General features: G+C 41.4%; 1 protein-coding gene across 1 annotated transcript; it reads right to left on the reverse strand.

Annotated features, from left to right (window-relative positions):
• Positions 1 to 1,657: 1,657 nt before the first annotated feature.
• Positions 1,658 to 24,184, reverse strand: LOC119400269 (uncharacterized). Its single transcript, XM_037667290.2, has 6 exons — positions 23,917 to 24,184; positions 20,610 to 20,888; positions 14,350 to 14,627; positions 12,739 to 12,960; positions 9,578 to 9,647; positions 1,658 to 6,882 (listed from the first exon to the last, which is right to left on the reverse strand). Exons 1-6 carry the CDS (start codon positions 24,070 to 24,072, stop codon positions 6,745 to 6,747), a joined length of 1,143 nt encoding a protein of 380 aa, XP_037523218.1. The 5' UTR covers positions 24,073 to 24,184; the 3' UTR covers positions 1,658 to 6,744.
• Positions 24,185 to 24,917: the final 733 nt, after the last annotated feature.

Genomic DNA, 24,917 nt, shown 5'->3' on the forward strand with positions numbered 1-24,917 from the left:
ATAAAAACAGGTGCCTTGCCCTAGCAACCCTTTCTGCTCTATGCCACTGGTCTGGAACAGTTTACAAAAGTTTGTGGAGGAACCATGCTTGCCATTACAGATAGACAATGAACTGGTGCTTCTGAATGTAATTCACTCAAGAGAGTTTATTTTTTAGAACCTAAGCAGCAAAATGCACACTATTTGATCTGATGCAAACACGCAATGTCCTTCGTGATGCAGTTTCACAGGAAGCTTATGGGTTGCAGGTTTTAAAAAAAAATTTCCATGGAGCATAGGCAGATATCCTTAAATTTAAGGTACGAGTCACACAGGCCAGAATATGGTACAGAAGAAAACAAACTTTTTAAAAGGAAATCCCATTTTTACGTTGTAGTGAAAGCATTCGCCCTTGCACATTTTCACCGAAGAGTGTTCTTTTTACTTCCAAGCAAAGAGGGCTTTCAAAATGAAGCTGCTCACTTACAGCTTCCAGGTCCTTAGTCACTAACTATAGACGATCTATGAAATTCTGCATCAGTTGTCCTGCAAGGCTCTTTTCCATCCAAGAAACTCGTTCAAATACATTCATCCCTGTTACTGTGGTCCTCTTGGGGAGCAAGCACTAGCAAGAAACGTTTCCGAGAATTGTTCATTGGTAATAGTAGTCGCATCATTTCCTTTTGAAAGAACATTTCAAGCACATCCACAGTGCCTTTTTAACGCATGGTAGTTGTATATTGTCCTGGAAGGTTCTTTTGAACACAGAGAGAGAGTAGCCTTTAAAATTTTTAGGCCATTTCCTTTTATTCCCAATCTATGACACAGTTTCACTACCTTCTTTTGGCAAGCTCACTTCCAGGCCACTAAAATTTGTGCACATAGGACTGTCTCAAAGTTGTACCAAATTAGCAACTCAAAACCGAAGCAGGCATATGTTGACTCATTTCGTCAGTGATTCTTCCACAGCTCTCCAGCTTCACACCAGCAAGCCATTCTGGGTACAAGTTTAACTGTTTGCTACACAAGCACTTGAACTTTCAGTTGTAGAAGTCTATGGCTGTAGGTGAGCAGTACGAGAACAGGGAGTTTGTAGTACCAAAAAGCTATTTATTAAAGTAACTGAAAGTACTAGAAATTTCAAAAGCTTGCCATTTTTAAACAGTATGGAGACATTTGGCCATTATACAAATTTCATATGCAGTTCAGTGAAAACAAAGGATATGTGGTCATCTTACAGCGACAGCAAGCCACTTGTCAGCAATCTAGCACAATGTGATACATTCTTGCTTTTGTGTTGACAGTGCCTCTAATGCATCAGTTCATACTCGTTCCCAAACCTTCGTCCTAGGTACTTAGATTTAGGTGCACATTAAAGAACCCCAGGTGGTCGAAATTGCCGGAGCCCTCCACTACGGAGTCTCTCATAATCATGTCGTTTTGGAACGTTAAACCCCAGATATCATCATCAACCTTTGTCCAAGGTCGCTAAGCTGCTTATGTTTAGTCCCGAAGTCTGGGCTAAAAATTGTGCTCTCACTAAAAATGTTTACCTGCTGGCATGACATGTTTTCATAGGTCAATCCTTGGCAGACAGCTCACAACGTGCAATCTAGGAAGATTAAAAGTGGCAATCAAGTATGAATTTATTACTGCATTAAATTTCAGACAACATAAAGCACTGAAAAATAAGTTTTATTCGTACAACAGAACTTTTCACAACTATTGCTGAAGAATTTACTGCAGATTTAATCATGCTCCAATACAATAATGCAATCAACATCACACACTCCTGAAATGTTTACGGCGAGAAATAAGTATGCTCTAGCCAACCATTTCTGGAATCAGAAAACGCAGTATGGTGGAGAGAGTAGAGCACAAGTACAACCATCAAAGGCAACTTATTTTACTGGCTAAAACAGGAAACTTCTTATATTCCAGGAAACTGCTTTATATTCCAAACAAGAGCATGCAGATATGGACTTACAGTAAAGGAACATGTTTATGTCAAGCATAGCACTATGCACCGCTATAGGACCACTGCTTATCAAACTAGACTGTGCATTGCATAGTGAGCTATAAACAGGCTGGGGTTTAGACTAGCGCTCACTCATTGCAGCATGTTTTCACAAAATACCTTCCCAGGCCACTAAACAGTCATGACAGAATTATATGAATTCATGCAGCCTCTAGTTCGTTCGTGAAGAGTAAATATTTGAATTCTCTGCCTCAGGTGCTGAAAGGATGATTTTTCACTTCAGACAACATTACAGCAGCCTTCTCACAAACTATCACACAAACACAAAACAATTTCCATTGAGCAGCTTCATGTAAATCATTCCAGCTAATTAAAGTGTTCCTGTGCCTTCGTCTAGAACAGTAGCGAAATTGGCCAGATGTGCCACATGTATGTACAACTTAAGTCCCTTTTTCAGGGGTTAACAAAATTGTCCAAATTAACAGCACAACATACAATCAGCTGTATGCAACTCACCAGAGAGCACTGTCCCATTTAATCACAAGCCAGTTTAGTGCACATACAAAAAATGCAGGTGCTGCACAAAAGAGAGAGCCAAAGCTGTTTTCACACAATGAAATGTAAGGTGCGCAACCAGTTTATGAACACCGTGTATCAGCCACCATGAACACAAGCAGAACTGCACCACCTTACCCTTAACAGTGTTTTTGAAGATATGACAGACGTACACAGAGGAATTTTTATACACACTGTAGACGCAGCACTGCAGCATCAATTATACTCTAGAAATTTAATTCCTGCACCACAAGTAGACACCAGTGGGCACTACAGGAATAAAAAGTAACAAGGAGCACACAATATGAAACAGAATATAGATGCTTCGTACATGGTGCAGTTTCAATCAAATTTTGACCACGGTCTTTAAACACAAATGTAATACGAGCAGTGGCGTAAGTCCAGAAAAATCACAAGGGGAGACACACGTCTCGTCATGGCGGCCATTTTGTCTCTTTTAATGTAGGTTTATTTTTAATTATGTAAAAACTAAATCACACTTTGAAATAAAATTTAAAAAAAAAAAAACAAGCATGGGTCTCAGCACCGAATTGGAAAGTGTAATATAATAGTCAAAAGTACGACTTTTTTGGCTAGTTGGTTAGGTAAATTTGAAGTCGTCATAGCGTTACATGACAAGTCTTCCTTGTTCTTGTCGTTTAGCGCTATGACCCCTTCAAATTAACCTAACAGCACTGAGCAGCCAATTTTATAAATGTAAATTGATGAAGTTAGTTTATAAGTGTAACTCGAAAGGGCCTAACATATTTTTTTGTAATATGTCATTCAGGTTAAACCATCAAATGAAAATGCTAGCATTTTTTTTGTTATAACATGTAAAGGCACAGTTTTTTGTAAACTTCAGCTTCATTCCCGATCGTACATACCTGTTAGAAATAGCCTCTACAATTTACCCCTGGAAACTCCCTTGTAAAGCATGTTCATGTTCACGGGTAATTGTTTTTTTATTAACACAATCATAGTCCAGCAATCAGATTAAGTTAAATGGATGCTTGGGTCGATTGTTTCATACTTAGGAAAGATAAGACAGCACAAAAAAGACAGGACACAGAGAAAGGAAAGGCGCACAGATATAGTGCTGTATCTGTGCGCCTTTCTCTGTGTCCTTTTTTTTGCACTGTTTAACTTTTCCTCAATCGGATTCATACTCATTGCAAATGGTGTCCACCAAAAGTCGACATAAATAACGGGAGATGATCGGGGATTCTTTATTTACTTTGAATTTTAAAGCCAAGCATAATAAATATTTGCAGCACGTCAGAAGTAACCGGTAACATTTCAGAAGGCTCTTTGCTCTACAGTGCCTTTTGAAACAGAAAGCTGCTTTCACTTTGTACTTCGCTTCTGGTCTTTGGAAGGGCTTCAGATTCCGGAGTTGGCTTTACGGAGTTCAAATATGTTCGAAAGCTAAATCACAAGGAGGGACACTTGCAGGTGGTGTCCCCCCCAGCCTGAACACAAAGGGGCTCAGGAACCACCTGACCCCCCCTCATGATTTACGCCACTGAATACACGCACAAGTGGACAGATTTAAGAGTTAAATTTTCCAAATACAACAAGCAAAAAAAAAACAGTAATGCAATAGGCCTAAAATGAGTGCATTAAAGTAACACAGCATACTACTTGTGACTGTGATTCACGCCTGTGAAAATACATATACCAGCATTTGCACCAGGCCACATGTACACAGGCTGCTGTACATCCAACACACTGTCTTGGATGAAATCCAGAAATATTGAGAAGGGCAATATGTGTGGAACACGAATGTTGTTTGATCTGACAAGCATGTGCATATGCTGCTCACAATAGTGGACTAGGCTTCTGTGGACTACATTTGATGCTGGCACTCCTTTTGTGGTACTTGTAGAAATGTGCCTTGCTCGTCACACTGATTTATGTCAGCATTTTCTCTACACTCCGAGAACAATTACACCCCTTGCAGAATCTTTTTGTCCAACAATAATAATCATCATCTTGCATGTATTTCCTTGCTTCAGTGCCATGCAGCTGGTACTTTCAGGTCACGAACAGCATGTGTATAATCAGCATGGCATAGTGTTCTTGATAGGAAAGTGGAGGGTGCAGAGTTTACAAGAAAGGAAACACAAGCAAGCCAGATAAATGTTGTAGGACAGAAAGGGCTCCCCAAAAGGTGCAACTGTTTTTAGAGTGAAAGTGAGAGTCACTGGGAAACTCGTATTTCTGGAAAGCTTAGGTACCTGGTGGTTGAGCTCACCATATTTTTTTCATGTACATGTGGGAACAGGGGAGATGGCAAATTATTTGAAGCACAGTTTCAAATGCAATGCCAAGTCCTGCCTTAAAAGACTTCACATTTTAATCATGCAAACATGGTAATAACCACCAAAGTTGCAATTTGACATTTATCGCATTTATGCCTCTTCTAAATGAAGCTACTGAATAATAGTATCAGGGCTGTAACTTTGTACAATGTTTTTAAAGCTCCTAAACACAAGTCCTGAGCTCTAAGCCAACAACATAAACCCAGGCACATAAGATAGACACAACAGGCAAAGCTCAGAAACATAGCACATCAAAAACTTTGCATAAAATGCTGCACTTCTTACATATCCCGACAGCGTGATTATGGTTGTACAGTACATTCGTGTCATCAAATTATCACTATTGCAACACCTAGCCACCACACTGCCCATACACTGTTCTTAAAATGCTCAACATGCCTAAGCTCACTGCTGCCAACACATTCTCTAATGCCTCGCAATGATGTTCAGTATTACGAGCACCAACCTACAGAAGTGGTTTCATGTAAATAGCAATAAGGGCGAGCTGATGCAACAAGGCTACCCAATTTCGCCTAGGCTGGCCTAACAAAATCTAACTCTGCCTGCTGTGGCTGTAGTGGTTCACAGAGAAGGCAAAAACAGGATATGTGCAATACATTTCTGGTAAACCTTAACGAATGCATCTGACACGTCTTTAAGTGAGCGCTACACAATGCTATTCTAGGTGCTTATTCCTACATGTTATTATGTGTAGCCAGTTGTCTTTTGCTACCTGTAGATGTTGGAACTGGGAGGGACAATGCCGAGACTTTACAATTGAGTTGTTTTGATTTAGTAGGTACTGTTGTGACTATCACGTTTATCGAATGATCAGAACTGTTTGGACCACAATGCAAACACCCCACAGTCTGTCTCGTGATCTAAGTTGCACATAGCATGGTTAGCCCAAAATTACATATGTCCACAGTCCACATCTTGTAAGTAGAAGCTCCAGAATGTGAGGCAGCGTCTATGTAGTACCTCAAAATCCCCAAAGTTTGAAAGCTCACTCTGCACAAAGCTTAAACAGTGCAGAAAACACAATTTTTCAGCCATGGCACTGACCACAAAAACCTAGTGGCAAACAAACTACAGTGGTTCACTACTGCTGTCTTTTCATGGGTGGGGGGGAGGGGGGGGGGGGACACTACGCACACCACTTTCACCAATAAGGGCACAACTTTTTTATTGCTGGCAAATAAGTGTACTGATCAAATTGCGCCATTCTTTATTTTAATTAAAATAAAAACCACACCCAACAACAATAAATGAGCAGCACAAAAAAAACTAGTGGACATACCACTGAATACAAGATTCCTAAGTGCCGCAACCTAGAAGCAACATTAAAATCATGTCCAACCAGTATACTTTCCCTCAAGTTAGAGGACAATGCAACTTGTACTTCCATCAAATAAATTGCTGTTTGCATAAAGATCACACAGTGAACAGCATTTTGGGGAGGAAAAAAAAGATCGATGCAAGCTATCAAGCACAATATTTAAAGTTACACAGCACAAAAGACGAGCACAGGCAGACAGCTATGATAAATAGTCCTTTCATGCATGTACACTATATGCTGACAAAACACTTTCAAAAAGATCTCAGAGTGGTCTCCAAGTGCTTGCTTCATCACTTTGCACTATACAATTCCAAGCCACTAAGTCAAAAGCTCTGTTGCATTCTACAGAAGCAGGGCCATCGTTCTCTAGGCACTGCTACTCACAGGGATTGCTCTCACATGAGAACTTTACTATCCTTTCTTTTGCAAAAACTACAAAGCCATACCGCACTGTAATATGGTAGGAAAGAAAAACAAAAAATGGCATGGCCTACAAAGGTCTTGACTTGTGTTCCTAAAGCTATGTACACTGCACACACAAAATGCATGGGAGAGGAGAAGCAAACTCGTCACAGTAGGCTGTTCTCACTCGAGGACATCGTCGGTGATCCAAAACTAAATGACTGTGGTGTCAGGCCCAGCAACAAAGCAAGCTTTACAGCCACGTTGGATGGCTTCGCCTCTTCTAGCTCCTCATCAGGCATCATCTACAATGTGAGAAATAAATCTGCTGCATCAACAATGCTTGAGACTCAACTAAACAATAATCTCAAATCACCACACAATAACATAATGCAGAAGTTATCATCACATAATAACCTAATACACTAGTTTACAGATTTTTGTAGCGGCTGCATTCATATAAGATTTACACCGCATAGTTCCAAAATAGACGAAGATTTTTTTTTTAGTTAATCCATAGATGGACTCAATCACCAGTGTATGCAGTAAAGAATGAAAAGATACATAGATATGTCACTGTTACAAATGAAGTGTGCTTACCACTTGAATTGCCACATGCTTGGCTTCCATTTGAAATCATGAAAGAACACTGTAGACCTAGCACATACTATCATACCATTAGTAATATACACAGATGCATATGCTTTAACCTAGTTCACAGTGTTGCCCATGCAATGTAAAATTTCAAGCTTGCCAAAAGAAAGTTATAACTGAAGTTGTATGGTTACAATACAACATGGAAATGGCAAAAATGGCAGCCCAAGCATGACTTTAACATTGTTGTTCACAATAAAGTCATCAACAAAAAATTCAGGAGCCCTTCCCCTATTGGGGAAATGAGGGGAGGCAAATTTTGGCGCTGCAGAACTATCGGTAAATTGACTATCGATAGTATCGATAGTTCTTTTGAAACTATCGATAGTGTAAACAAACTATCGATAGTGCTACTATCGACAAACTATCGATAGTGCAATCGGTAGTACCATCGTTAATATTGCTATAGCAATATTACTGCCACGCGTGTTTATTGCTTTGTTTTGACGTATTCAGGTTTCACCCACAAAGACTGTTAGCAACGTTTGACGCAGACCGCGCCGTAATGTTTGAGAAGCTTCACAATTGTTTGAGATCGTTCTGTTAAGATTACGCGCCGGACGCGAATAGTCAAAGTTATTCAAGAGATTACGCGAGCACCAGCGATAACGCAGGACGGTTTGATGACTGATGTATAAAGGACGATGCGCTCCAACGATGATCAAATTACTCAATGGCTGACGACTGCTCCCGGCGCTATCAGTGCGTAGCATGTATCGCTTGTATTTTGAGTTTTGATTTTCTGGGCACAAGTTCGCCCAAATAAAGAGCTCCGTATTTCCCAGTGTTGCTGCAGTATTGTTCACCGTCACAACTACGTGACAATGCTATCGATAGTGGTGTGAGTAATGATGCGGTTGCTGGCCGGCCATGTTGCCAAAATATTTACAATAGCCTACTACCAGCCGCGCTTAATATATGAGCAAGTTTTGGCAGATACATTAATAAGAGATAATTCCGCAGTGAAAATGGTGGAATATATCCATCAATAAATTCGTATCCAAAAGCTACCAGTTACACCTTACAATTAATTTCTTGCTATTTTTTTATTTTGAAATCATAAAATGCAATATGAATTTGAAGCCGCGCAGTCCCACCACGTGTAAAGGCTTCCATCCCGCTACAGCTGAAAAGTTTCACGTTATGATAATGTGTCAGCAAAGCACTCTGGTGAAGAACACAAGCGTGTCAACTTTCTTGCCCTTGAGCCTGCTCCTCCGGCTCCACTATGTACCACGCGCGCGGGGAACCAAGTTTATTCTGCAATGAGTTCGTGCTGTTTATTTTATACTATCGATAGCGCTATCGATAGTATTTTTGACTATCGATAGCTCGATAGCTATCGATAGTATCGATAGTACCATCGATAGTTCTGCATCACTAGTGGCCGTGCCTGACATACTGCTTTTCTTTGTTTTTCTTTCGTTCTTTCTTTCGCATGGCACAATGCTCTCTCCTAACGCAAGCGTTCAGTTTCATTATAGGTAGCGGCCATCCCCAGAATGCTGTTTTTGGGCTGAATCGGCACAGCATCTTTTATGTTCTTTCCAGCATTTGTCAGCCTCTAGAAAGGCCCAATGAAAGGATCATCACGCGATCATGGAAACACACTTTAGGAATCAAATTTTCTCAAAGTTGTAATTTTCCTGAAATGTGCAATTCCTGATATCGACCTTATGCGTTGTCCAGCAGATCGCTTTTTAGTCTGCCAACATAAAATATTTCAATGAAGTGCTCACAGCAAGTGTACTGCTTCCAAATTATTTTTTGCATCGTCGATAGAACACATTCGTATGCTTCAGTTCAGTTCACATTGGGCAAGCATGGGCACGTGGCTTAGTGGACCAGGGGGACCGGGGTTGAAACCCCTGCTCCGGAAAGAAAATTTATATTTAGTTTTATTTATTATTTATTTGATGCACACCAGCTGTGGGTGAGGAGGGTTTTTTGGCGAGCACGTCATGTGTTTTTTCCGCGGCGGTGGGTTTTTTGGATCACCACCATCACCAGCTTCACAGGTCAGTCAATCTAAGCTTCGTTTGGAAAAAGGGGAGACCTGTATGGTGCCTAAATAGAACAAGCTAAATTTAGTTAAATGTGGATCCGATCTATTGTGAACCAAAGCTGTGCACAAAAAGGATTTGTGCTTACAATTTTGTCACTGTATTAACGAGAAATGATGCTGGAGGAAAAAAAAAAAAAGAGTAAGAGCTCCTTACTGTACTGAATGCAGCAGTAGCCACAAATTCTTGGTAACTGCTATACTACCTATGCAAGGTATTCCTGCTGCCCTTTGTCATGAAATTATATAACAGCAAAGTTCATCACAACAAACAAGAAGCTTACCTTGTCACAAATGTGCTCATATATAAGGCCATCAGATCCTACTTTAAGCACCGAAAAACCATCCGTCCACCTGGCAGAAGTATAATTGAACAGTTTGTTAACCAGGCATTTTCTTACACAGTTATCCAGACACATGCTCCCGAAAAATCTCTTGACACTAAGTAAGACATTAATACCCTATTAGTATACATCACAGCTTAAAATTATTTAATGAAATGCAAACAATGATTATGAGGCATACCTAGCGGGGAACCTCAAATTGATTCTTACCATCTGGGGTTCCTTAACATGCACCTAAATCTAAGTACACTGCTGTTTTTGCATTTCAACCCCATTGAAATGCGGCCAATTTGGCTGGGAATAAAATCCATGTGTTCTAAATGCGTATTCCCTATTCCCTCTGTACTGTAGCAATGCAACCTTTTAGCTGCTAAGGTGAGCTAACAACAAAGATGACAGCATGGGCAAACAGACAATACAGTGCAGTGAGTCTCAGTTGTTCATTCATCCTGTCATCTGTGCTGTTTTCTCATAATGAACGTACACCAACCACTGTAGCTCAGTTCAGAACGCATACTTTCGATATATTATGCTGCGATATCATGACTACTATGTATGTACAGGTGCTAATTTTCATTACAATGTGAATAATACACTGAAGCAAACTTTTGTAGTCTTCACCCCCCAGCCACATGGATGGCAAGAGGAACGACAAGCATGACAAGTCGTCTGCATGATGCATGCAAAAGTACAAGTGCCACACAACAACACTGTAGTAGGGGTGTGCGAATATTGAAATTTTCAAATATGAATCGAATACGAATAATTCAAGAAACTGCCTTCAAAATAGAATAATGAATATGTCATGATCATCATCATCATTATCAGCCTATCATGGCCCCAGCAGGATGAAGGTCTCTACCAATGATCTCCAACTCGCCCTATTCTGCGCGAGCTGATTCCATTTTATGTTTCCACATTTCTTAATTGTCGGTCCACCTAACCCTTTGCCATCCTCTGCCACATGTGCATTGTTAAAAAGTTGCTAAACGAAAAGTAACAATAGCTTTTCATTATTGTTTTAAAATAACTTAAACTGCATGTCATTAGATGTATGCTTTTTGAAGGTGCTTTTAGTAATTCCCTAATTACAAATTATCAGGCACAAAAAATAACCAGATGGCATGTTCACAAAATGAGCACTCTTTATGTGCGGCAACAAAACGTCCGAAAGTGAAAAATACCCTTTCCTTTATGCAATGTGACGCTCATACACTGACTTCTTTTTCCAAGTATATAACAATGTTCAGGTAACATTCTCGGCAGTTATTTTACTGTATGTGTTTATAGAATGCGAAAGTACTACATATGCTGTATAAGAGAGCTGCAGAATAAAGCTTGGTGAAAAAAAACAACACTCCTGTTGCCTGAGTGTACGGGACATAAGGCTGAAACAGAGCATGAAGGTAATGCACGTGTCATGCATATTTCAGAGAGATTATAGAAAAACATCGCCAAATGACGGGAACACAGCATAAATATATGCACTGAACGGTAGTATGCAGGAACTGCAAAATTTAACTTAGCATAACGGGTACATATTAGTGATGCTTTACTTTAAAAATAAAAATGCGTAGCATTTGTAATACGTAGAGATGGGCAAATAGTAAACTTGAGGTTCGAAGCGAATTCAAAGCAAATACTGATTTGGTTGAATAACATCTAACGAAATAGTCTGTATAGTGTATATATTACATATAAAGGAAAATGAATGTTTTTGTCATGACCCAACTAATTTGCACTACATTTTCAAGAATTAGAGCCAGGCTCGTGCGAATGTCACCTTTTTGTTTTGAGGCAAAGTGGAAGCAACATTGAATAGTAGCAGGATTTGAATACTGGTAGGGAGCAAATTAGAAGTGGTAAAATACATTGTTACACTTTAAAGTTTGCTATACTTAGCACACATAAGCCCACATAACACGCTTTTAAATGCCATAATAAAATAATAATCTGGGTGCAGGTAATATGCGGATTTAACCTTCAAGTGTGGCTTCGTGGCAGTGCGGATTTCATCTGGACAGGCAGTTTCCCCTGGCGTTGCGGCGTCATGCTGCAGTGAAGCCACCTTTTCAGATGGGTTACTTGCAGCAAAATACGCCTATTCGTTCACTTCGAATACTTCAAAATTTTGGAAACTTTAAATTCGCATCGAAGCGAATTCGGATACTGCAATAATCGTTCGAATATTTGAAGTGCTCGAGTATTCAGCCATGCTTGGTAATGCGGATTTCAATGGTTACTAGCTCGAGTATTCGAATTTGTCCGAATATTCGCCTCTTTAGTCACATATTTGTCCGTAGCCGAACACCATTCAGGAGAATTCAAATATGCATTTTTCAAATCGAATATGCTTTGAATAAGAAAAATATTCTATTCGTATTCGAAATTTCAAATATTTGCACACCCCTACATTTTAGGAACAAGTGTACTTTTATAGTTCTGTTATTCCGAGTTATTCACGGGCCAAAGTCAAGGCAACTGATTTTAAAAAGCTTGTTCATTTAAAGGTATAATAATAATGGTAATTGTTGCGGTTTTACTTCCCAAAAGCACAATACGATTATGAGGGACGCCGTAGTGGAGGACTCCGGAAATATCAACCATCTATTGTTCTTTAACGTGCACCTAAATCTAAGCACACCGGTCTCTAGCATTTTGCCTCCATCGAAATGCGACCACCGCTGCCGGGATTCGATCCCGCAACCTTCGGGTCAGCAGCTGAGCACCGTAACCACTAGACCACCGAGGCAGGTGGTATCTAATTAATTGGTGTTGTCAGTACTCAGTGGACGGCAACAAGTTAGTGAGCTGACAAACAGCACTAGACCTTAATCTGATCATTTTGGCCCAGCACTATGAAATTTTTGCCTTGACTCTGAAAAAGTGATGAGTTATACCAACAACCTACTGGAAGGACGCAAATGTGTATGGTGTTTTAAACAGTTTTTTTTTTAATTTCCCTGGTAAGAAGTATAAAATGTTAATGCTGAAGGGAATCAATAAAGATCAACAAAGAAAAATTATAAACTTTTATGATCTTACAAAAGCAGGTCAAAGGTAACACAATCAGTGGCTATCTGCGTAGAATCTGTACTCACTCTGCTTCCTGAGAGATCATCTTCTGCCACTCCCATATTCGGAACTTCCAGAACATGAACAGGGCACGCAAGCCTGACACGCCCACAATGCGCCACCGTATGCGCACTGTGCTGTCCTCCTTGTGAGTTGTCATTTTGAGAACTTCCAGTTGCACATGGGCATACCGTAGGTGACCCAGAATGCGAACTAGTGCCATTTGCTGCACATAGCCCGTAATGCCCCTGCAAGGCAAAAGCATCCGTGGAATTCACCAACAGCCAAAGCTCACATCATCATCATTTTTACCATAATCAAAAATACCTTAACTGATTAAAGCGAGACACGAATTTCTGGAACAGCGGCACACTTTTCATGAACGAAAAGCATCTCATTATTGACTTATATGTTCACGTAAACTATTAAATCTAAGTACTAAATGTAAGGTCAGGAACTGAACTTGCAACCTCAAGCTTAGTAGTGCAACACCACTAAGGCCACAATGGCGAGTGGACTTTATGTACAAATATCATTCTAGCACATCTGTGATAACTGTGCAGCATGCTCAAATAAATGGTACTCTAATAACTTCCCGTGTCTACCTATAGCTTTGTAACTTCTCTGGTATGTTCTGCAACATATCTACTCTATGCCTTCAATGTTTCATTTTGATCCTACATTTATAGTCCTTTTACAGCAATTGTTTTAAATGTTCTGCTGGGTGTTACTTACCGTTGGCAATACTGATCATTTCTTCAAACTCCCACAATTAAACCAAGTTGTGAAAACTTTAATGGCAGATTATGTGCAATACATGCAGACATTTTTGTGCATGCTATTCAAGACAAATAATTACAGTGCAGATTCACTTCAAAAATGAAACACAGTATAATTTACTTATTTTATAAATGCTGGATTTCTATATATAGCATACTGAAAAAAATATACTTTTAATAGTGCCAAGAAATTTTTAATAATTTATTAATGTCCAGAAACTTCACAGCGGGTTACGAGGGATGCCATAAAGGAGGGTTGGGTTAATTTTAATTATCCCAATTTCTTTAATGAGCACCTATCAGTACTTGAACTACACGAATGTTTCTGTATTTATATGTTCCCTAAATCCTAACGTGCCGGGAATCAAACCAGAGACCTTGTGCCCAGGAGCAGAAACACTGCCAAAACTAATATTGACAGGTGACCAGCAAAGAAAAAGGAAGCATGGAAAGTAAATTATATAGCTTTTGAAACAACAGTAAGTTTATAAGGTGCGCTGACTGAATACCTTCCGAAGCACAAGTGAGCATTATAATGACCGATTTGGTCAAAAATCCTCATTTCACCTTTTGTTTTCTTTTTCGCCCTTAGTAGTACTCCAGTGTTCCTTATATCGAATTTGATCAGAAAAATATGTGAATTAAAAGGTGAGGATATTGCACTCTTCTAGCATGCTGCTGACAAAAATCTAATTGAAAATGGGGCTCTCGGAGATACAATTACCCTGTAAATCGCACAGCTCATTGACACAATGCCACCATCTTGGTACCCTAGTAAAGTGGCACCAAGATGGGCAACTTTTTAACCAACAGCCATGTGCACACATAACAACAAGAAGAGACTGCCAGGCCTCTAACCTTGTGGTGATGCCACGAATGTTGTTCCTGAAGACAATGTTCTTGTTGTACAGGTTGTAGATGTGTGGCTGAGTGAAAAAATTAGGCAAGTGATTAGCTAAGGCTCGTGATATCCGCTTTAACTGCTCCTCCGTGGCACGACCAGGATCCGGTAGCTGCTCATTACTGCCTGCGCCTTTCAGAGCAACTGATGTGCCCGCAAACTGCAACACCTCTCGCTCATAGTCCGATAATGCCATCTCTGCTGCCACCCGCCGGTCCACATCAAAGCAGTATACCTGATTAACAAAAGAAAAAACAGCAAGGATGAAGTCACTTCTAAAATAATAAATTCACCTTATCTACACTTGCATATCCCTCAAAACACATTTATCAGCCAGACTGCAGCAGTTCAAATTTGGCTATATCAAACTTTCAGAGGGACACTAAAAAGTGCGCACTTTGCACTACAGTGGAGCTAGTGTTCGACGTAGCTAAGTTTTGCTAGTATTGCCAAGCTTTTGCTGCGAGGCTAAGTTTTTGCTAGAAGTACCAAGTATGCCTAGACTTGGCTAGATTTGCTAGACATGTCACGTGACTACCTGTTACGTGATGTGATTTTAGTCACATGACTAGCTGTTTGGTGGTTTTTGGTGGGAACATGTCACGTGCCTAGCTGTTACATGGTTTATGGCGGGGACATGTCATGAGGCTAGCTATTACGCGATGTTGCACGATTTTAGTTGTGTAAAAAAATGTTATGTGATTTTTAGTCACGTGACTAGATGATATGTGATTTTAGTCGTTGATGCGTCGTCGTAGACGTTGATGCACCATCCAGTTTGCCCGACATAAGGCTTTCCACACGAAAACGGAAGCTCATAGACAACGCCAACCACGCAGGCTACGTAAGGCAGCTCGTGCCTTTTTTTCGCACCCTCCAGGTTTCTTCTTAGCAGAAGCTATTTACAGGTAGAGCCTTGCCAGCTTGCACGTGGCAGAAAAGACCATCAGCACATTGTGCCTGCTCGCAACCTTCTTCAAATTATGAGAAGTGCGGTGCATGTAGGGCAACACTTCAGGGCAGTTCCTAGCTTCCGCTTTCGTGTGGAAAGTCTTATGTCGGGCAAACCGGACGGTGCATCAACGTTCATGCAAGGGAACATGAATTATCATTAATCAATAAAGAGAATGCGCATTTGCCTGCGCACGTCCGGCATTGCATGTGTGCTCTGAACTTCCGAGGCATCAAAATTTTGGGCAAAAGCCATGATAGCACTGCTTAGGAGCTGATGGAAGCCTTTTATATCTCGACAAGAGGGGACGCCTATGTTAGTCAAACTTCAATTTCTTTGTTGGAAAGTGAAATGAGGTTTTTGCGTGGCCTGTTGTAATCTGCAGAGCGTGACAGTGTGTTTACCGTTCTTACCACGTGAGTGAATGAGCATATATGTTGACTGCGACCACTAAAAATAAAGTTAGTTGAAAGTTTGCGCTTGTCCGTGTCTTCTGTGTCCTTGTCTATAGTTTGTACACATCCATTTTTTCCTTGCAAGTGTGAACCAACTTGCCCAGCAGCAACTTTTACTGAACCATGAAACATCACTGGTATGCCCCATATGTGTTTTCCATACCTGCATCGAACTTCACAAACGTAACACCAACAATGCTTCTACCTTGACTCCTGGTGATGGCACATCATATACACCAATCCGTGCAACTACAGCTATTACCTCCATTGCAATTTCCCACCCCCGCCCGTAATCTTGGTCAGTAAAATTATTTTGTCCAAAATCCCCAATTCGTAACAATCTTAGAAAGGCTGTCACAAAAGCATGTACTGCATGGCCATACAAGACAACCAGAAGCCGCTCTTAAACAGTTGGATAGAGCACTGCATCCTTAACAGCATTTTGCCCCTTTTGATTCAGGTGTGACTTTTATACCGGAGTAAAATCTGTCCCAGAAAATGGCCCGAGAAATTAGTAATTGCAGGGATAGGTTGGAAGCAGTAGCAGCATCAAATATAGTTTTGAGGATTGTACCTTTGCTCAAAAGTGGCGTGACAGCAGAACTGAATGCTTTTGGCTAATCATGCTGCTGCTTTGCTGGGTACAAAGCCTCCGATGATGTGACCTCTTTGCTACCCATTGAAAGCTGGGCCTTTGCAGCTCTTAGTAAATTTGCTTTTATTATTGCAGAAAATTCCGAAAAGTTCGGGAAGTTTTACTATTGCAGAATATCGGAATGGAACTAAAATGCTGATCCTGTCAACCATGCCAGTATCAAGCAATACACCTATACAAGAAAAAGAAACAGACCTTGTCAAAACTTAAATTTTCTAAAAATATAAAAAAGAAAAGATCAATGAAGAAGGGAATGCACCTCAATAAAGAAAATAATAAAGGTTTAGAATACACATTTTATAGGAAATACTATTTCCACAGAGGGTCAGCAAAAAATATTTTCTGTTGCAGATAAATGTTTTGTGTGTGCTATCACTCCAGGAGTTTTGTGATTCAGAAACTCATGTATACTGTACATTCCTAAAAGGAAGTGGCTGTTCTTCAGCGAGTTATGCAGTTTTTAGAATTGAAATTTCCATATAGTATATCCCTGAGAGTATGTACAGACTGGCAGTAGATTATATACATTGATCACCTCTGGATAAAATCATTCAAATACCATATGGGTTTGAAACACTTTCTCAATGTGATTCTTCAACAGCCTAAACTGGGAGTAGCTGCTTTCATGGTACCAATACAAATGTATTCACAGGAGCAATAGCAATCCTGTGCAGTTAACAAGCCCTCCGATGGACCTAACAATCTCCTCTAGAGCCACTCCTTCCCACAACCTATCTCCATCACTAAAAATTGTTAGTTCTAAAACATATACCCAGATGAAATTACTGCAGTCATTACACGCGTGCTTTATAACCCCTCTATGATTCTTCTATGAACCTATGTTAGCAGAACATTAAAATAGTAAACCTTCGTTATACAAGGTTGTAGGTTTGGTCACTACCTGCGGCAAGTTGATTTTTCATCATTCCTTTCCATTTATGTTATAAATTATAATTACTATACTACAGTTAAAAGCTACAAATAATGTCCCTTTACCTAACTTAGCTTCATTATACGTTGCTTTCATTAAGTTGTGTCGTCTAACAAAGAAACGAGCCCTCGATCAATCCCCCCCGTTTTGTTAATCCTGAGAAAGTCCTTAACGTCACTTAAAGGGGCCCTGCAATACTCTTCCAAGTAATCACCAAATGTCTTCATTAGAAGAGCTTATTTCCTCATGAATTGGCTGCCGCAAAAATTTTTAGAATCCATCAAGTACAAGCGGACTTACAGGGATTTGTCGCACGCTTCAGGCACTTTCTCTCTCCTTTCATACCAGCAAGCATGTTAAAAGGTACACAGGGGGGGGGGGGATGACAAGGGGGCAAGAAGATGCGTCCTTTCGTCAGTGCGCATCATGACCTTGATAACCTTTTTGTTCGAACGCGCGGCTTACTTCCAGTGTGATCACGAGCGCGCTCGCGGGCATGTGGCAGCATCACAAGGTCACCGCAGTAACTATGCAACTCAATGTTCAAATCAGCCAATGGCCATGGACTTTGGATTTATGGCATCATTTGTCGAGAGAAGAGGAAACGATTTCTAGCTGACTTTGAGGATTAACTGTAAATTCCAAGCCGTGTGCTGTGCTATAATATTTGGCTCACGTGTTCTCAGGAGCCTTGACTACCGATCGGCAGCATTCTCTGACCATGCTCAAAAAGTGTTGCAGGGCCTCTTTAAGAATGAAATTACAGATCCACTTCAGACTACATTGTACACGCAAGCTGAACACCTTGCAGTGTTGATGGCACACGTTCATGTTCCAATAATGTTGATGTACCACTAGTAATAAACAAGAACACGCAGAAGGGTTTAAACAGGCCCCATAAAACCATTTCAAGTAATTATTGAATGACTTCACTTGTGGAGAGGGGTTCGTGCGAGGCTTACCCTACGAGCACAGAAAAGAAAATGATGTGACGCTCCTCCATGCCGCAACGCACAAAGGCACTACAGTCACGTTTGTCGACTCTCTGACACAGTGTGGAAAAGGCACTCAAGGCAAATAGTCAACAAACATGGGTTTATTAACCCAGGATGTGGCACAGCGCAACAGTCATGGATTGTGGGCAAAGGTGAGGGCAGTGGCTCACCACAAGACCGATCGAGTATGCGTGCCCGCAGCGCCATCGGCAAACCAATGAAAGGGTCCACTGAGTGTTTGAATGAGAAGTCGCGGGCAAAGGCACCCCATAACCAACTTGTTACAGGTTCGTGAGCGTCCATCTGCAGCCAATGAGCACCAGCCAGCAGAGAGCCATTGAGGTAGGGCACGTCCCCATGGCATGCTAGCACGTTGACTCGACATCAGGAGGATGAAACACGGTAAGCGTAGTTTGCTTGGGAAAATAAGTCTGGCGTGCTAGCCGTGTCTGCCATGTTACTGCTGGGCGGCAGTACCCGACAATCAAGCTGGCTCCCCGGCGCAACACGCTGGCTAGGATATGAGGTGCAATGGGGAGGCATTCGACCCCCCACACATTAGAGGAGTTTATTGCCTCACGAATTGCATGTCGCAAAAAATCTTCAAATCTGTCAAGTATAGATAAAGTTACAAGGATTTGTCACGCACTTCGAGTGCTTTCTTCTTTTATCTAGACAAGTGCCCATAAGCTACACAGGACGAGAAGACAAGGGGAGCAAGAAGCTATGCCATCACATGTCATGGCCTTCAGCAGTTCATTTTTTCTTTGAACATGTTTGTACACTTCTGTTACAGACAAGCGCAGCACCGGCACGTGGCAGCCGCAGTACCTAAGCAGCACAAGAAGCACAACTGTCATGCCAAAGTCTGGCCAAGCTCCGTGAAAAGCTGGCGCGCACCAGCTTTGTCCCGCGTCACCTTGACCAACAGATAGTAGCCAAACCTAGATTTCACATTTTGTAGTGGCTTCAATCAGCCTAACACCAAGCAATGTTTGCCAAGGCGTCCAGCTCACAAGGCACGTAGGAGAAATCAAGTATGCAATGGCAAATGCACCGGTGGTTCTTGAAATCGCAATATGCATCAGTAAATACTGTTGTAGCAGGCTCAGTATGAGACAAGTGACCGCCCTAGGCATGTAGTGTTTGAAATAGCACGGGTTTAGTACGCCCGGTGCCACTTCGCATGAAGTAGGATAAAACAATACATTAGGCAGATCACCATAAACAGAGAGCAAAAGTACAAAGATAATTTATCAGTTTTTGAGGATAGACACGTGCATTTCAATTTTTTTAGTTATTGAACTCAAAACAAGCAATAGACGTATTACTGAGGATGTTTTCATGATCATGAAATCAGCCAATGTTCGTCCCTTCTACTACATAGTTGGTCCCTTTGACTATGCACTTTGCCAAGAGGAGAGCAAGCAATATTTGGCTGTATTTGAAATGAAAATGTAAATTCGCTGCAGCATTTAGTGCTACAATATTTGGCTCAGATGTTCAAAAGAGCCTTCAGTACAGATTGGCAGCATTTTTTCAAGAATGACACAACAGCCATAGATGCCTTGGGTTGATCAAACACTCACTGCCAGTGCAAAAACTTGACAAATGGTCATCTTTAGGATAAGTGCTGCTGTCTAAGAGCAGAAAATTGTGCATGACACCGAAACAACTTACCTCAGGGAATGTACCACAAAGATTCCAAACATCACAGTCAAAAGCAATGACCACTTATCAGTAAACTATGCAACTGTTATAAATGTGAGCGCTGAGTATGTAGTTCATCTTCATCTGTATAGAAACCATTGTAATCATCATCTTCGTTTGTTACGTGGGCTGCACCGCTTTTGGCCTCACGCCGCAACTACATTGAAATATAACCTTTCGATTACTGTATCGGATGTCATCTCATAAGTGGTGGAGGTGCGGGGTATAAAAGTTGCCACCTGATGCAAGCAAAGGGAAGGACTGAAAGCAACTCTTCAGTATCTCTGCTGTCTATGCAGGAACGGCAATAATAGATTAGCATGTGGAACAAGTTAAAGTGAGTTCTGTTAGCTATAAGCTTTCTACTAGGCTGCACAAAAATTGTGAACTTGGTAACACTTAGCTACTTATTAGATCACCTTTAAATAAGATGTGTATAACCTCCAAGAAAGTGGTAAGGGAAAGAGCATGCAGTGCGCTGACTCCAATAGAAAAAGGGAACAAAAGGTGTATTCTCACCTTGTATGGATAGGCATCCAGATAACCAGACAAGACTGTTGTAGGCACTCTGCAAACTACACCTGAAGACTTCGTCTCATCATCCCCACTTCGAAGTTCAAAAAATGTGAAAGGTGCTTGTTCCTCCCGTTTGACAAATTCTGGAGCAATGACATCATTTGTTACAACCTCAGGCAGTGAGTGTGCAGCAGGGAGGCATATAGTCGAACTGTGGCATGTGGTTTGGAGGGAAGTGCCACCCAGGACTTGGGGCAACACAGCGGCATGCCTTGCAAGTACCTATCCAAGAAAGGTGCAAAATAGAAGGAAAGCTCAGTAACTGCGTCAATTTAGCTCCATTACATTCATTAAAAAGGTCCCGTATAGCACAGAAAAATATGCAGTCTTTTGCTGAAGTATTATCATATGAAATTTCAACATTCAAAAGTAAAAATTCAGATATAAATGAGCTGATAATTCACAACAAATATGCTTCTCTTTGCTCACTTTAAAAAATGCTTCCTTCTGTGAGGCCGAATAAAAACTATTAATAAAACATGAAAAACCATCCCTATGAACAGCCAGTGAATGTTGATCAAGACTGCGATCAGGCCAACACACACAGATTGCTCAGTGCTTTGGCAAATATATTGCTGGTTTGTTGGTCTAATGTCATCAACATCTACAGTGAGCTAATGTTTGCCAAGGCTGCAGTATTCACATTCATGTGGTAATTTGACCACCAATCCTCAAGCCTTTTCCACTGTTATCACTAGATTGTGCAGTGCAGTACTTCCTTCAGCTACTGCACAATTATGTTACTGGAGAATTATGTCGTCAAATGTGTGCTGCAACTACGTGCAACTCACATCACACAAGCCAACACAAAAGCTGCCATCTCATGTTGCTGATGGAGTCATTACTATAAATTTTTGACCTTACTAAAAGCACATGCTGCTTTGGACTGAATACATTTGCAGGTTACAATAATAATAATAATAATATCTGGGGTTTAACGTCCCAAAAGCACGATATGATTATGAGAGAGACTCATTTGCAGGTAGCATGCTTGCAAATGAGTGATGCATAGCGTAGACTGCCTCAACCACACTGTGCAGAAATTCATATATGGTTCCTTTAAAGGGGCCCTGCAACACTTTTCCAAGCAGCCATGGAATGGATTCACTAAAGGAGCTTATTGCCTCATGAATCGACTGCCGAAAAAATTTTTAGAATCCGTCCAGTACGAGCGGAGTTAAATATTTGTCGCATGCTGTAGTTGCTTTCTCTCTTCTCTAGACCCAACGAAAGGACTGGAAGCTAAGCAGGGAGGGACCGCACGGGGGAAGAAGGTACATCACCACGCCTCATGACCTTGAGCACTTTCTCTTTTTTTTTTTCTTCGAATGTGCGGCGTACTTTCAGTGCGATCGCATACGCGCGCAGAAGCGATTTTTAGCTGATTTTGAGAATTTATTGTAAATCCCAGGCCGCATGCTGCACTATAACGTTTGGCTCGCGTGTTCTCAGGAGCCTCGACTACCGATCGGTAAAGTTTTCTGACCATGCTGAAAATGTGTTGCAGGACCCCTTTAATTTCACTGTGCTTCATGCACTAGTTCGTGGACTGCAGAGCTTTCATCCACAATTTAACACTGCATATAATAATATTTGTTGGAGTTTCACATCCCAAAACCATGATATGATAATGAGGGATGCCTTAGTGAAGAGCTTCGGAAATGTCGACCAGCTGGGGTTCTTTAACGTGCACCTAAATCTAAGTACACGGGCCTCAAGCATTTTGCCTCTATCGAAATGTGGCCGCCACAGCCGGGATTCGATTCCACAACCTTCAGGTCGGCAGAATAGCACCATAACCACTAGACCACTGTGGTGGGTACAATTTAACACTGCAGTGTACATCGCTTGCACTGTACCCTTCAATTTGACATCGTGCAGCAGTCAGTCTGCCTGAATTAGCTCTTCGTAGAAGACAACATGGCGCTGTACGCGTCGATTAGTGGTCTCAAACTTTTTTTTACTCGTTGTACACACCAAGATAGAAGGCAAGACGTGCAAACACTGACACAAGAGAAAACAGGCCAACACAGCCAGCTTTCAACTAAAAAGGGTTACACTGCAACGAAAAAGAAAGATGCAAAACTGATCTGCACATGCTCAGGTATGGTAGCACCATCTGTCAATCAGGCACACGTACCTGTCTACACGAGAGAAGTGTTTAAACATTCCATTTCTTCTTTATGCAAGCAAATCAAAGACTGGCTCACACATGCGCTTCCACTACTGTTGATATTCCAGGCCTCAACCATTAGACAAGTATTTTCATTCCTATGCCAGTATAAAACTGCCCATTCACTAGATATTGGTGAGCGTTCACACTCCCGACAATGCTAGGTAGGATTAGATGGTTACCCTCTGGTTAATGACCTTTTATGCTCCATTAACCTCAATGATTATCAACACAATGGGCTGTCTGCCCTACGCAGATGCGACTGCAGCTGAAAAGAACATGATATACCCCAAACATATGGCAATCTGTTTCAATGCACAACTTGCTTCTTAAACATAAACCAGGTTGATCACTGTTTATAGGACTGAGTGAGATGCCTGATGAGGCCAACGTATATAAAATTTAAAATAAGTGGTTTAATGTTTAATTGGACTTTTAACTCAAACTGCTGCTAATTTCACAAACAACAAAGTTATTGTCATTTCCAGAAATCTTCCAAACATTTAACAACTGACAAAAGAACGTTACTGTTCTGCAATGTGCCATAGGGCGCTAATAAAAGCATACCCAATGTGTCTGCTAGTGTGTTTTGTCGTTATTTCACACATTTAATGTGTGTGCGTGTGTTTGTTGGGGGGGGGGGGATTAAGGGTGGGAGGGACGGAATCGAGACGACAGTGGCTTCTGAAAAGGCTATGAGCGTGCAGAGCGGTACAAACGTCGGAATCCCGGTTTCTGCCACACCACTTTTACAAGTGTTGATAACTATGGGAAATGCAGAAAGTTGTGCTTTTGGTTACGTTATTCACGGCTTCCGGTATCTCGTGAAGTACCGCTCATACTATACAGGCACTAACCCAGTATTTACCACTATCCCAAATGAGTTCGCTCAACATAAAACTATTCATAAAATAATTCTCAAGCGGCCGGTGCGCACATCGAATGAATCGCACATTACGTAGGAGACGGTGTCAGCCAGCTAGCGCGAACGCGTAAGCTCACGGGATAGCAGAGGCGACAGATCTGATGCTCCGTAAACGAATAAAAACGAAAGCAACACAAAACGGCAAGAATCACCTTCGTGCCTTGGCTAGAGGTTAGGGTTACATAGCAATTGCATGGCGTTGCAGCGCTCAGGGTCAGAAGACCGGTGTGGGACCTGATGTTGCCAGTCTTCACAGTCCCCAACGCACTGTTCAAAGAGCCCTTGAGCGCTCGGAAACACACGGCCATATCACACAGGAAAGCTACAGTTAGGAAACGACCGAAAAGTAGAGACGAGAACGTTTAAATAAGCACAGGAGGTATACACATGCCCGACGATTCGGAGGCCGCAGGAAACTCGCTACTGGCTTGCCTGTCCGGTCAATGTGACCGGATGTCACAAAAACCGCGCTAAAGCCATAAAGCTAAACCACGTGACTGACTGCCAGATGCGGGTCACGCGGTCAGCTTGTTCAACCGCTGCGAGGGCGTTCAAACTGTCGTTGCTACTCTACGACCGTTGGATGGAGTGTGTAAAAAAAGTATTACGTGACGAACTGCTGGCATTTTGTGACTGTTTCTGCAAACTTAGAGCGAGGGTCAAGTAAGCTGTTCAGTGCGGTTAAATATTTACTGCGCACTGGTTGACTAACGTGAGGAGTCGTAGACTTGCGTAGTGCAGGACGGCTGTGTCCTTTTAAATGCAAAAAAAAGTTCTAATTCACTTTCCGTATTTTTATTTCCGAAGTATTTTGCATTTATGCATGATAATTACACGATATGAGCGCTCTGCGCTGGCGAAACATGATCACGAGCGTTATAGCTGCCGTCAGCGAACAGGTGCTGACTAGCGCCACAACGCTCGTAGGTTACGTCCCTAGCGGCAGGAGGTATGAACTAGAACGTGGGCGCTGGAGAGGGGACATCTGGGCAGGTCAGGAGTATAGTAGGTCGTGAGCTAAACATTGCAAAAGCCACTGTAAAATAACAGAACTTAAGCGCTATCACAACTGAAATAATGAAGTATTTAACGAATGAACATTGAAGTTCTACCACAGGTTATTTTTAAATATTATTCACTGAACACTTTGTTT

The sequence above is a fragment of the Rhipicephalus sanguineus genome, chromosome 1 (assembly GCF_013339695.2).
Source record: "Rhipicephalus sanguineus isolate Rsan-2018 chromosome 1, BIME_Rsan_1.4, whole genome shotgun sequence".
NCBI lineage: Eukaryota > Metazoa > Arthropoda > Arachnida > Ixodida > Ixodidae > Rhipicephalus > Rhipicephalus sanguineus.